The sequence below is a fragment of the Lytechinus variegatus genome, chromosome 5 (genome assembly GCF_018143015.1).
Source record: "Lytechinus variegatus isolate NC3 chromosome 5, Lvar_3.0, whole genome shotgun sequence".
Lineage (NCBI taxonomy): Eukaryota > Metazoa > Echinodermata > Echinoidea > Temnopleuroida > Toxopneustidae > Lytechinus > Lytechinus variegatus.
Window position 1 is genome coordinate 42,766,892 of NC_054744.1, and position 13,587 is coordinate 42,780,478.

The 13,587-nt window shown below is 34.5% G+C and overlaps 1 protein-coding gene and 1 long non-coding RNA gene across 2 annotated transcripts; one reads left to right on the forward strand and one right to left on the reverse strand.

Moving 5' to 3' along the window:
* Nucleotides 1–659: 659 nt before the first annotated feature.
* Nucleotides 660–7,770, reverse strand: LOC121416213 (myosin-10-like). Its single transcript, XM_041609712.1, has 10 exons — nucleotides 7,657–7,770; nucleotides 6,538–6,642; nucleotides 5,757–5,882; nucleotides 5,327–5,431; nucleotides 4,804–4,929; nucleotides 4,302–4,640; nucleotides 3,772–3,948; nucleotides 3,353–3,405; nucleotides 2,908–3,015; nucleotides 660–2,602 (listed from the first exon to the last, which is right to left on the reverse strand). Exons 1-10 carry the CDS (start codon nucleotides 7,717–7,719, stop codon nucleotides 1,645–1,647), a joined length of 2,160 nt encoding a protein of 719 aa, XP_041465646.1. The 5' UTR covers nucleotides 7,720–7,770; the 3' UTR covers nucleotides 660–1,644.
* A 2,398-nt stretch (nucleotides 7,771–10,168) lies between these two features.
* Nucleotides 10,169–12,347, forward strand: LOC121414968. The gene is made up of 3 exons (XR_005969932.1): nucleotides 10,169–10,205; nucleotides 11,627–11,751; nucleotides 12,238–12,347. It is a non-coding gene; the product is annotated as an uncharacterized LOC121414968 (long non-coding RNA).
* The last annotated feature ends 1,240 nt before the right edge of the window (nucleotides 12,348–13,587 follow it).

The window sequence follows — 13,587 nt, forward strand, 5'->3', positions numbered from 1 at the left end:
TTTTATTCTTTATATTGTTACGTTTCTCTTGATCAGTACATACATCATTTCCTATAGCATGTATAAGGTCTAGTGTACAGATAAGTGCTGTCCTTAAAATGTACACTTATTCAGTTGTCGTGATTAATCCGTCCTTAAAAGTTATAGGCTTCACAAAAGAATCCTACAGATTGTGTATTTGTTTATGCCTAATTTTACTGAAATTATTATAATATACAATCATCTTTTAACAAAACATATCATTATTTATCATTTCTTTTTTTTTCATAGAGTGTTTTATCATCCTTCTTCTTGTCAGATGTTTAGAACATATGAAAATAAACATGACTTTAAAAACTTCGCTGTATCATGTTTGTCTTGATATTTTTATGACCCATTAAGTATCTGAATCTATCTTGGTTCCGAGTCATCTTCCCTCCCCACTCTCCCTCCCCTATTTTCTTTCTTCCTCATCCCACCTCTCTCTCTCTCTCTCTCTCTCCCTCCCTCCCTCCCCCCTCTCTCTCTCCATATATATCTATCTCTTTTTCCCTCTCCTTAAAATCATTACCGGCCCTTCACCTCTGTTTACCTTTCGCATTCGCTCCAGTCCAATTTAAACAAACTATTAGCAACTTCCTTCAAAAAAGACACATGCTAAATGATCTTCAACAGAATAAATAATTTTATTTACAATGTACATGTATACAAGATTTTCTTAAAACACCATTTTAAACTTTTCAATCTTGTAAGGACCAGCCTTTCTTCACTTTTTTCTTTGCTTTCTTGTTCTGAGGCAAAGGGAAATTCGTCGACCTTTGACCCCAGAACCGTCTGTCACGTGATTTACCAATTCCCTTCCCGCCTGAAATCCACAACATCACGCAAACCTCCAATCCCGCAACAAACAAATCGCAGAAACTACTTCTAATCACTTATTTTCAAGACAGAGAAAGATGTCGATTTCTAACTGGCCAAGGAAATGCAAAGATCTTAGAAGCAATTTCTGGACGCCTGTGAGGAAGAAAGAGTTGGCTAGCATGAGATGTGGATTCCTACAGTACTAAAAGACTCGAAAAAATCACTTAAATATAGTGTGATCAGACGCTTTTCAGACTTATCACTTATAGCTTCCTACTATTCTTATTCGTTCAATGGTCAAAGCTCTGTTCTGTTAACTTTCTGAAGCAAATTCTATCATCATTCCTAATGCAACATACAGTATAAGAATAAACTATCAACAGCATAATAATGGTATAACAATATAACAAATTCGTTTTGCCCTTCAATTCGATAGCTATTCCTAATCCTATGGCATTTTGATGTTGCAGATAAAAATCAGCAAATATATTATATATAAAACTTTTCATTGATTTCGAACTATTTGAAGAAAACATTTCGTAATGCTGCGTTATTGATGATTCTCGGTGGACTTTGATTTCATGTTTCATAAAGCTTTCTCTTTTAAGGCCTACCTCTGAATATAATCATGATAATGACCTACATTATGCCATCTTTTTTTATCTTATTTCTCTATTGAATATAATCTTAAATTTAATTTCTGTAATAATGATTGAATGCCAGGATATTTTCATCTTCAAATCAAATATAAACAACCTCAGCTACCTGACACTACAAAATCAATTTTATCCAAATAGCGAAGGGTCATGACAGACACTTCTTCCGAGCTTTTGCAACAGCCTTCTCAATGTCCTTCCATGAAGGTCGAAGACGTGGTTTAACATTCGTCATCTCAGCGACTAACTCTCTCAAGATCCGATTGTTCATCACTTTCCCCTCGATCCGACCAATTACCTTTCCCATAGAGAAGATGTCAGTTTCAACAGACATGGGTTGTTGGTCCAACATATATTCTGGAGCTAGATGCTGAAACATGGAACCTTCTTTGTACTGCTCGCGGTCATCTTCAGGCATGTGACGATGTTTGACAGGTACGGTCTGGGTGGACACTTTGCCCATATCAATGATGAAAGCATGCCATCTTTTATCATTGTAGTCCCACTGCAAAAGAACGTTGTTGGGTTTTAGATCGTTGTGGAGGAGACCTTTAGCATGCATTGTCTTCATTCCGTTGACGATGTCCGTGATGATACCAAACCAGTCTTTCTGCCTTAGTGAAGGGCTGGGATGTTTGATGGCCTGGCTAAGGGAAAAGACGTCACCTGTTTCCTTGTCGCCGAGGAACTCCAGAACGAGTGAAGGGGCCCCATCAATGTCAACGACACCGATTGTCTTTGGGAAAGATGGATGGTCAGCAAGTGCAAGGTGGACTAAAGCTTCCATGGTGGTACGAGCATGGTTTGCTTTGATTCGTATCATCCGCTTCGTAGCATCCTCATCATTCACCCGTTCACTTATATACGGAACCTTGACGGCGACGGCCTGGCCTTTGTATTGCCTCAAGAACACCTTCCCGAAAGCACCTTTCCCGATCTCATCCTCGTCGTCGTCATTATCCTGGGCTTTAGGTAAGAAGGAGATGTCAGCAGCATCGATGGTTTTGAGTTTGACATCGGAGTAAATACGCATGACCACTGCTCTGTCGACATAAGGCATGTCGCTAAACTTAGTGTCCTGCTTTTTCAATATGAACTCGTGAAATCTAAAAACACAAAAAAGGAGAAAGGGAATGAAAATACTTGATGAAAGTATACATTACAGGTAAAAATTGGTGGGAAAACGGGATTAAAAGGTAGAATGATTACGTTTCGAGCCAAATTCTGTCATTTATCATAATAAAGACCTTATCAAAACTATTTGGCACATACACTTGGTGCGCGTTTTCCAAAGAAAAACACATGACATTGTTTAGTAGGTCAACCTATACTTTTATCTTGAAAAAATGGCAATAACTTGGAGTCTTCAGTAATTAAAGGTACTTATCCATATAATATTTGTGATGCTCACTGTGAGACTTCATATCTGAGTTTCTTGAGGAGATGCTCCTGTTTGTAAGCCTGGAATCGAAGATCTTTGATCGTTTCCTTCAGTTCAGTCCTTTCACGCGCTCCGATACTGCAATTTAGACATGGATAAGATCTTAGTATTACTGGAAACAGGATATTAAGGGTTTGTTTATTATATATATATATATCTTAACTGAGTTTTTATTATGTTTTCTGGTAACCAATACAGCAGGTAAGATTTAGGATTAGCTGACGATTTCACCTGAATCGATTCATGTTTCGACTTTCACGATCCTTTGTCAACAATTAGCGTCGACAAACCAAACACTTAACAAAATCTCTGAGCTTCTACTATTCACGATGGTGCGTGTTTATATCTGAGCTTTTACTTGTTTGACTATTTTTATTTATCTAGTATCAATAAATTAACAGTATAAACGATTTACCTTTTTTCGTCAACAGAATCCCCACTCTTGAAATAAGCATCACTCGCCTTCAACTGTATGAAGTAGAACCAGATTAGTATGATATACATTTATTTTGTTTCATATAGATATTGTTTCATTAAAAAGAAATAGATTAATATAAAAAAAATAAAAAACATTAAGTTAATAAAAGGTCGAAGTATATGACGAATTTTATTTCGCTCCACTGTGGGAGGATGGATTCTATGGCTATTTCTCAGTCTCAGAACCAAATTTCTCTTACCCATGCATGCCCCTCTATTTCTCAAATTCTGTTTCATTTAAGCTTTTGCTACCTTTGGTTGTCAATTTAATGGTTTGACTGCTGACATACTATCATAATTGACGCATTCATGGTATATATATTTTTATTTTATTTTAAGTCTACATATTTCATTTACCATTTCTTCAAGATTGGCTTTAGCCTGCTCCAAGTCGTTCATCTCGAGTTTCATATGTGCATTGAGTTGCCTCATGTCATCAAGTGACTGGCACAAGTCTGTGATTGTGAGTGTATCCCCGACATCAGTAAGCAGACCATACTCAACAGCTGCCGTGTTCAGAGCAGCTTTAATAGCCTATAGTGTGAAATGAATAAAGAGATAAAAAATATTTGCAACTAATTTGTCAATGAACTGAAAAAAAGATTACTTCAAAGGGTTAGCAAGGAGGACGCATAAAGAAGACCTATACAGTATACTCTCGCTAGTGGTGAAGATTTGCGGGGGACGTAGACAAAATCAACTTAGTTACACAAGAAAAGAAGCTTCAAGAACAATGGGTCTTAAGTTGAGCATGGTTCAACCCACGAGAGCCTCTGGTCTTGAATTCTGACAAGTCCATGCCCTGATCGGCATTTGACATGACACCATCTCCAAGAACGAACTCCTTAGAACCATAAAAGCATTTTATCTGATAAAGGCATACTTACCTCCATTTCATCCTCCACCTCTTTCTCTCTTGTCTCGGCCTCTGCTACTTTCACTTCCAGTATCTCCTTTAACTTCCTCATCTCAGAGACCTTCCCTTGCAGATCCTTCTTCTCTGTCTCCATCGCTTCAACTTTTGCCTTCTTTGCCTCGAGTTGGTATCTCACTTCGTTAATTTCAGTTTCTTTCTCCTTAAGGTCGTTCAGCCCTTTCTCCTTAAGGTAATCCATCTCTTTCTCCTTAAGGTCTTCCATGTATTTTACCGTTTGCTCTGCGTCTTCCAGTTTCTTTTCCATCGAGACACTTTGTTCCTTCAGCTTAGACACTTGACCTTCAAGATCCTGCAGGATGTTGTCAACATATTAAGAAAACAAGAAAATTTTCAGTCAAGAATATGTAAATATTGACAGACCTTACTGTGATTGATGAACTCAAGTGAATATCATGACCAGACTAATCTTAACAAAGATGTATCAAGTTATACATGTTACATGTATATCTCACCTGAACTTTATTTTTCTGGAAATCCACTTGATTTTTTAGACCTCTATTTTGGACTTTCATATCGGCGACATCTTTCTTGTAATCATCGACCATTGATAATGCAGCCTCTACTTTGTTTTTCGTAAGCTGAATAAATGTAGGCAATCAGAATAGCTTGATAAGATAAACGATTTCTTACAATGTGGCATTTTTTATTCTTTTTTAATTACTGTAATATAGCTCTGTTGAACAATTCTTTAAACTTGATTTACTTGTTTCTTTGTTAAATCGTAAAAATATGACGCAATGGAAATAATGCGAATCATCTACTTCGCAATCATGAAATGTTGTTTTTGTTTCAAAACAAAACGCAGTGGTTGGGAAAGGTGAGTATAAGAATTTGATCAATTAAATGATCAGTGAAATTAAGAATTGGGTAATAAGTAAAAATTTAGAAATTGGAAATATTAATGGAAAAAGGAGAATGCGAGTGAGAGATGGCAGTATGTATAAGATGAATAAAATATTCTAGGTAAGATCCTACCTTGACATCGAACTCCAGTTTCTTGTTCTTTTCTTCCATCTCATTTTTTAGCTCTTCCATTTCTCTCATCTTTTCAAAGGCTGTCTCGGTTTTATCAGTCAAATCCTAACGTGGAAACATATTCAAAATGATTTTCTCTGGAAATTAAAGCCTACTATTGTGACATAGATTTACCAACTGAAAGCTGGAAAGTCATGACTGACTACGTATCGTATTCATGAGAAAAAAATATTGTCATCCTGTATTAGTCATGTATAATTCTTAATATTAAGTTATTTCTATCGATGTCTGCTACTGCACATCTTCCTTCATACTTTCCTATGCTGTTCATGATAAAAACTTCATCATATTGTGAGACCATAAATATATTCATCAATTTATTTCTACGATGTATTTCTTCCCTTGTTTCATCTTTTTTTTCACTGTTTACCTTGCTTACAATATCAGCAGTTTGAAGCCTTTCTGTCAGTTCTTCCCTTTCTCTCTCAAGCTCCTCAATTGTCTTTGTAAGATCTTCGATGATATATTGTGACTGAGCAGGTCTGGAAGTAGCTTTCTGCAATGAGAGTTGTGAATGTTATGTTTGAGTTATTAATAGTTTTTTTTTTACTTGAGGATACTTTTTTCGTTTTTTCTTTTTTTTGTAATTTTTATTCATCATTTTCTTATCATCGACACATACCCACGACACACAGCACCACTCCCTGACTCAACAATAGCATATAAAGATATAGGCAATATATAACTGTAAAGTGGTACTAAAAAAACCCAGAAAATGCACCCCTTCATGTTTAGTGTTGAACGTATAAACAGCGTTACAATGTCCGGCGAGCCCAGAGAAATGAATTATATTGAATGTAATATTTCATCACCTGGCATCACAATTGAATATTCAAAAGATGGCAGAATTTGAATACTTTTAAATGTGTTCACTAACTTTTTAGCAACACTGTACATCAATTAGTGTTCCTAATCTTTGAGGTCTGACGAAATTATATAAGACACTTTTGTTAACGCGACGGTAGGGAAGAGGACGGAGTAGTCAGACCACTGGTGTCTGCTCATTATTACTCGGCCCAAGCACTTTGTCTCATTTCCTGTTTTGTAAAGTTCCAAATGGTTTCTGTAGCCTCATTTTTTAACGCAGGCATGCAAATTCCCCACTCATGGAGTTAATGTATTACTTGTTACTATCGAACAAATTTGATTACCTCGATTTCATGTTCAAGCTTGATGTTTTTGTCCACAGTCTCTTTCACCAACTTCTCCAAGTCCTTCACTCTGGTACTGATGATTTGATTTTTCATGATCAGTTTCTAATTGTGATTTGAAAGAAAATGAAGATTTGGTAACCGAACACGTATATTTCTACATCTTAGATGTCACGAACGGATTCGACTCGACGTCATTTGTAATTTTGTTCAATAATTTAATTCAAAGATATAGGAGCATTCTATTGCATTATTTCCTGAATTAGTTATTGTTATTCAACATGTTAACATTAATCTTTTGTTCACATTTGAATGGAAATGAATTCATACCAAATAATGAATATACATGGTTATAAGAATTCAATGTTATAAACAAATTGTTTCTGACTTCAACATTTCTGGGAAGGGCAAATGGGGGAACAATCCATTTGGCGGGGAAGGGGTCCAGATGATTGAGTTTTTACTTTCTTTTATCAATTTTTCAATTCCTGCTTTAAAAAAAATAACACTAAATCATTTTATATTTATCTTATTTTGTCTTTTTTTGGAATCAAAAACGTAAGTTCTGGTGTGTCTATTCAATCTTAACGAGCTTTCGTCTTCGGCCGTGCTGAGTTTCTGCTCAAGTCCCATTATCACATTTTGAAGCTCCTCGACTTGTTGGCCAGTGTGATTAACTGTTTTAGGAGTCACTGCCTGAAATAAGCTTGATTCCTAAATCATTTTAAAAAGTTGATGCGATTATAAAGGTTTTCATTTAATCTTATTAATGGTTAATTGTTATAAGTGGACTGACTTATTATAATAAAAGTTATAATTGGCTTGATTTTTTTATCGTTGTTTTTAACGGCGAAATCTGGTTTCAGCTCATTTTTTTCTCATTTCCAACAGAACAGTTTACAAAATCCATGAAAATAAAATACAATAAAAAAATTAAATATAATAATAATGATTAAAAAAAACGTTGTACTGGGATTTTATAGCTTCGATCATTATAACAAGCGGTCTACTTGTTCACAAAACGTCCCATCCCCTCTGGAATTAAAGGCACGAATTCAATACAAGAAATTGTGTAAATGAGCATCAAACAAAATTGATTTTTGTTTTTTACTTCGATACCTTCTGGTTTTGAGCCGTGGTGAGTTGTCGGAAAAGATCTTCATTTTCTGCCTTCAGCTTCATAGCTAGTTCGATGTGTCTCTCATTTTCTTCGGTCGCTGCGGCCAGATATTTTTCGAACAACGTTATTTCTGCTATCCGTAACGAGCCTCCCCATATTTTTCAAGTGACAATAAAATGGGGGAAATATTAAAGGAAGACAAAGTAGTAAGAATGTGAATATAAAGGGAGGGCCCGACCGTGTAATTTTAAACAATTCGTCCTTTTTTCATTATAAAATGTGGAGGCTTTTTGGGGGTGCTCTCTGCATGAATAAAGACCAATCACTTGGAATTGGAATGAATTGCCAATGATATTACCTGGCTCACAAGCTGGCGACTTTCCAGTTGCTTGGTGAGATTTGATTCCTCCTTCTCCAACTTCGATGATTCATCTTGGAGTTTGGTTAAGTTCTGAAACAAAAAGGTGAAAGTCCAATTTTCTAAGGTATTTCAAACAAAAAAGAAGTATCCAGATTATTCTATCCAAGTATCCTTCCTAAACATGTGAAGGCAGAAAACTGATATAGATATTTAAATTGATCGTGTTGATCCAGAAATACTATATTTTGAAGTTTGCACTTATATCCCTTCTTACCAGGACACAAGACAAATTATTGCATTGTTATTATTGTTTCACTTGAAAGGCATAACTGTTGTTAGGCATTAATCATCGGCGAGATGGTGTTCTCCATGTTGAGTTTATAGGAATAGAGAATTCGGTTTTTACAGGATCAGTAAGTAGCATATCCTGATAAAAAAGACAATTTTCGTTTGCATTATTGTAATTATATAATTCTTCATAAGATCTTGTTTATTTGTTCCATATATTTTACCTCCTGCTCTCGGGAAGAATTCTGCAGTATTTCATTCAGCTCTTTCCTTTCATTTTGAAGTTTTCCTATCTCTTCCTGAAGCTCTACCGTAGCAGCTTGCATCTCGCCTGCCCTAGATTTGGCCTCCTGAAAATAACACATTTGTCTTGGAATTCAAATCAATTTCTGCTTAGGAATTAACATAATATTATGCAGATGGGTATATTTAAGAGCATCCAGTACCGATGTAAACATCACATACACGAAACAGAAAGAAATGGATAGGAAGATTTTAATCAAAATAATGAAATAGATTGACATCTTCTCTTGAAAATTAGAATGATCATGATTATCGATAGGCCTATCATTGATTTTGATTTATTAATATCGATACATTTGTACGTGAGCTATTGTCTTAATTAATGTAGAATCTCTATGTTTATTTATTTTCTTCAAATATATTAAAACAGGATAACAAGATTAGGACACTGTTTTTCATCTTGGTCCTGTATAAAAAGACATAATATTTATTTAAACATAAAATTTGTTTTCAAGCGAATAGTATATAAAGTGTAAATCGAGACTGCATCTCATCTTATATAAAGAATACAGCATAAATAAAATAGCCCCATATACCTTGCATTCGGTTTGACAACGCCCAAGTCTTTTAAAGAGGTCGGTATTTTCTTTCTCTAATTTGCAAGAGGTTTCACGTAGCTCTTGGATCTCAATTGCCGACTTCTCTCGAAGTTCCTACGTCATAAAAAAAGGTTATAACCATTTTAAATTTGTGAACTTAAAGGTCAAGTCCACCTCAGAAAAATGTTGATTTGAATCAATAGAGAAAAATCAGACAAGCACAATGCTGAAGATTTCATCAAAATCGGATGTAAAATAAGAAAGTTATGACATTTCAAAGTTTCGCTTATTTTCAACAAAATAGTTATATGAACGAGCCAGTTACATCCAAATGAGAGAGTTGATGATGTCACTCACTCACTATTTCTTTTGTTTTTTATTGTTTGAATTATACAATATTTCAATTTTTACGAATTTGATGATTAGGACCTCCTTGCCTGAAGCACAAAATGTTAAAATAATGGAATTCCACGTGTTCAGGGAGGAATGAAACTTCATTTCACATGACAATTACGAGAAAATCAAAATATTTTATATTTCAAACAATAAAAAACAAAAGAAATAGTGAGCGAATGACATCATCGACTCCACAGAGATTCGTATAACTATGGATCTTACGTATACGTAAGCTCCCTAAGGGAGCTAGAGAGGCAACTCTTTTTGCGCGTTTTTGGTTTTCCATAGGTTTTGTACATAACAAACATGGCTGCCCTTTGTCCAATTTGAAGGTTGATTTTGGAAGGTCAATGTTTAATTCATGAGTAATGACGTCAAAATACGCACAATGCACTTGTATGATTGGATAAAACGCTAATGTTTTATTCATGTCCTCATGCATTAAACATTTTTTTCCGTCCCACAATTCCCTACGATATCTGTGCGAAGTGTCGTTCTTTTTGATTCTGCGAAATTCAACTTTTTGAAATACAATAGCAAGTCTAATTATCTGTTTTTAGAATTGATGTTCGAAATCATGATTTCTGAGTGAACTTCAAAGGAGCAGAAAATCTTGGAGGAAACATTAATATCAATCCAATGACATTCCATAGGAATAAAAGTAAGTTAAGTTCAATTCCTTACTTTGATCTTAGTTGAAATTGTAGGTGTGTTTGCTGGGGTTCGGCGTCGCATGCATGGCTTTATGTACAGTTTACAACGCAAACCACAATTTCCATATTTCTTTTTCCTGTCCTGATCCTAAATTAGTCTGAAATCTGACTGACATATTTTCTCAGAAAATAACATAGTTCTTCGTAGAACTAAGTTTGTTAATTGGGATGCTTCATGTCCGCCCTTATTAAATCTGTATTTCAGTTCTTATTGTCAAATATCAGGGGTAGATGTGGACTTGTTTAACGGCAAAGCTGCATCAAAATTAAGCCAAATACCGTACCATATAGCCAGAGCGGGATGCGGACTTTGATATCGCCGGTGCCAGCCGGCTGCGAAATTGCCGATGTAGGCTAGGTCATTAGGTGTTGGAAATTAATTGTCAAACAAGCTTGAGTTGAAATTTAAAGTTATAGGCCATGGGCCTAGTACTGATTTTTCGACACCGCTATTTCAATATAATTATCTGCATTTAAAATGAAATGAAATTAAATCTAAATGAATTGAATCTGTTTGGAATGATATTGGTAGATTTTGCCATGCTCATGGAATGATTTGAGACAGATATTATAACGTTTTTCTTTTTTAAATAAAAGTAAGGCCCTAGGATAGGTCTAACTTGAACATAGATTTTTAAAAATAAAATTCTAGATCTGTCTGGTTTGACTTTTTTTCTACAAAGATTTAAGTTAACTTTATTTTAGTTCCTGGCTGGACCATTGGACTAAAATATAATTAGCCTAGCAACGGAGTTTAATGATTCTTTTTTTTTCGGGGGGGGGCAACATTTATTTGTCAGGGTTCAAACTGCTCAATTGTTTTTTGGAAGGGTTGAGAAAATTTATAGTGCCCTATTTTGCATTGTTTAAGTATAAGGCTAAGCAGAGAGAGCAGCTGATCCAATTGATTTATCTTTATTGTCCTCACTTGATGTTATTTGTGGTGAAAGGCAAATGGTCATTTAAACCTGCCAGCAAGTGAGCTAACCCTTTTTTAAAATAAAAATCAAACTTAAAGAGGAACTCACTTAACGTAGAGATTCAAATCAGACATGTTTATAGACGAGTGCAAAATAATTAATGATTGTCTCGCACTGATGAATGAGCGAGAGCCATATTATTACACAAATGATAATTATCCTACATCTGTCAAAGCTGGCTTGGTGTATATATATATTGAAGATTGACAAAAGACCTCACTATAGTAGGCCGCGTATGCTTGAACCATTTAGTTTTTGGTCAAGACCTGCTTTTTTGTGTTGGGAATTTTGAAAGCTGGAACTCTGAAAAAATTGTTTTAAGAGAGGAATTTTGTTTATCACTTTTGAAATGTTTAACTGTAAAGTATTGTATGTATATTGAATTGCAGATCCAATGGGATCCAGTTCTTAGCAGTCCCAGCCTAGTCAGAAGTACAAAGTCAAATACCATTTGCACATCACCAAGAGGTACAATCTGATGAGTAACAGGATATCTGATCTAAAAGCTTGCCAGGTATGCTTGTTTTCATAAAAATATAAAAAACCTATTTTTTCTGAATCATGTTATCCATAAAGTAAAGCTCCATGATGAGATAATGTTCTTTTGGATTCAAATTCACCAGTATTTCCATTATCATCAATGCATACTTCTTGTCCATGTCTCTTAGCTATATTAATCATACATAAATTCACTTTAAAACTCAGTTACTCTGAAGACAGAAATAAAAGGACAAAATATTGAGATTAATCTTTCGATATATATTTGAATGGGTTTTCACACTTAATAAAAAAAAGTTATATGAATAATGATCTATAATAGTGATCTATGATTTTTATCTGGCAACATAAGTTACTACATGTGCATTTTCTAAATAATATTGCATGGAAGAGTAGGGGCTCATAAAAAGTTTAAAACTTCTAAATAAACTGGACTAGATGAGTAAGAATAATTTATATCAGCAGCTCATTTTGTTCCTTTCTCTTTTTGTTTACTATGCAGGTTTCACAAGCAGTTTGAGTATCACCAGGGCAGATCAAGAAGAAATATGAAGGCCAGGTTCATAACAAGCAGTTTCTTCATTGCAATTACAGATTTAAAAACTTGAATGAATTTAAATAAATGTGTCAATACATATTGAATGCTGCTTAAACTACACATCTGTTGAAAAAAAAATTAATTGGAGTATAGATATTTAGGTCCATAGGTTTCACACAAGATTAAAATATTTTTCCAAAGGGCACACTTATCCCCCCCCTTATCAATGTTCTAATCATCTACATGTAGTACTTATACTGGTAGTGAAAGCACTTTGAATAATATTAGTAGTTTGAAAGGGATAGGTTGTATTCTGGTTATCTAAACAATGCAGAATGGACCTTTACTGAGGTCTGGGCTATGTAACATACATGCCTACAGACATATAAAGGTGATAAGAAATAATGGATTTTCATTGAAAAAATGTGCATAATAAAAACAATGTGACAGAACAAAGGGCGAAGAAATCACTGAGTCCGGGACCCCAATTCATTAAAGGGGAAGTTCACCCTGAAGAAAACTTTGTTGTAAAAATAGCAGAAAAATTAGTAAAAAATATTGGTGAAGGTTTCAGGAAAATCCGTTAAAAAGTAAGAAAGTTATTAGAGTTCAAAGTTTTGGATTTGTGACGTCATAGTAGACGAGCAGCTGCCCCATGTGTTATGTAATTATAACATGCATGAATTTTAAATTTTGTATGGTTCCTGATGACTTAATTTTGTTTTCTATTCATGATCGGGTATCAAATGATTTGTCTATTGATACACAGAAGGTAGAGTGAAAACCATTTTCAATTTTCTGAGAAAATGACATTAATTTGATTTTTTACCATTCGCTATGTATGAATGCTGCTCGCATATGACGTCACAAATCAAATAATTGAAATTCTAATAACTTTTAATTATTTGATGAATTTTTCTCAAACCTTTGGCAATATTTTTTATTATTTTTTATACTATTTTTTACAATAAACTTTTTGTCAGGGTAAACTTCCCCTTTAAGACTAACTACTATTCTAACTTTGAAATTCTGGTAATTACTATGGAAACATTAAAGCAACAGATCAAAATTGGGGTTCCCATGCTAGTTGCTAGTTACATTTGGGGCCAATTTACCATAATTGAAGTCTTTATGAAACAAGAACCTCTATGTATTGCTGGACATTAAGCTGTTGAATTCATTTTCTGGGGGAAGTGAAAAGTTGTACTATTTTTTTTTCGTTTTTAATCTCTTTGTTTTTGTAACACTGTATTGTCGATGTCCCATATAATGAACTAGATTAGCTCTGAAAATAAAAGAATTTGTTGGAAATAG

What these genes read in the sequence shown, in the direction of transcription:
- LOC121416213 (XM_041609712.1), bottom strand. Translation starts at nt 7,719, where the DNA reads ATGAAGCTGAAGGCAGAAAATGAAGATCTTTTCCGACAACTCACCACG. An exon ending in TCCAGAAAAATAAAGTTCAG is followed by an intron (nt 4,641 to 4,803) that starts GTGAGATATACA and finishes AACATCCTGCAG; the next exon opens with GATCTTGAAGGTCAAGTGTC. An exon ending in AAGCCAATCTTGAAGAAATG is followed by an intron (nt 3,406 to 3,771) that starts GTAAATGAAATA and finishes TACTTCATACAG; the next exon opens with TTGAAGGCGAGTGATGCTTA.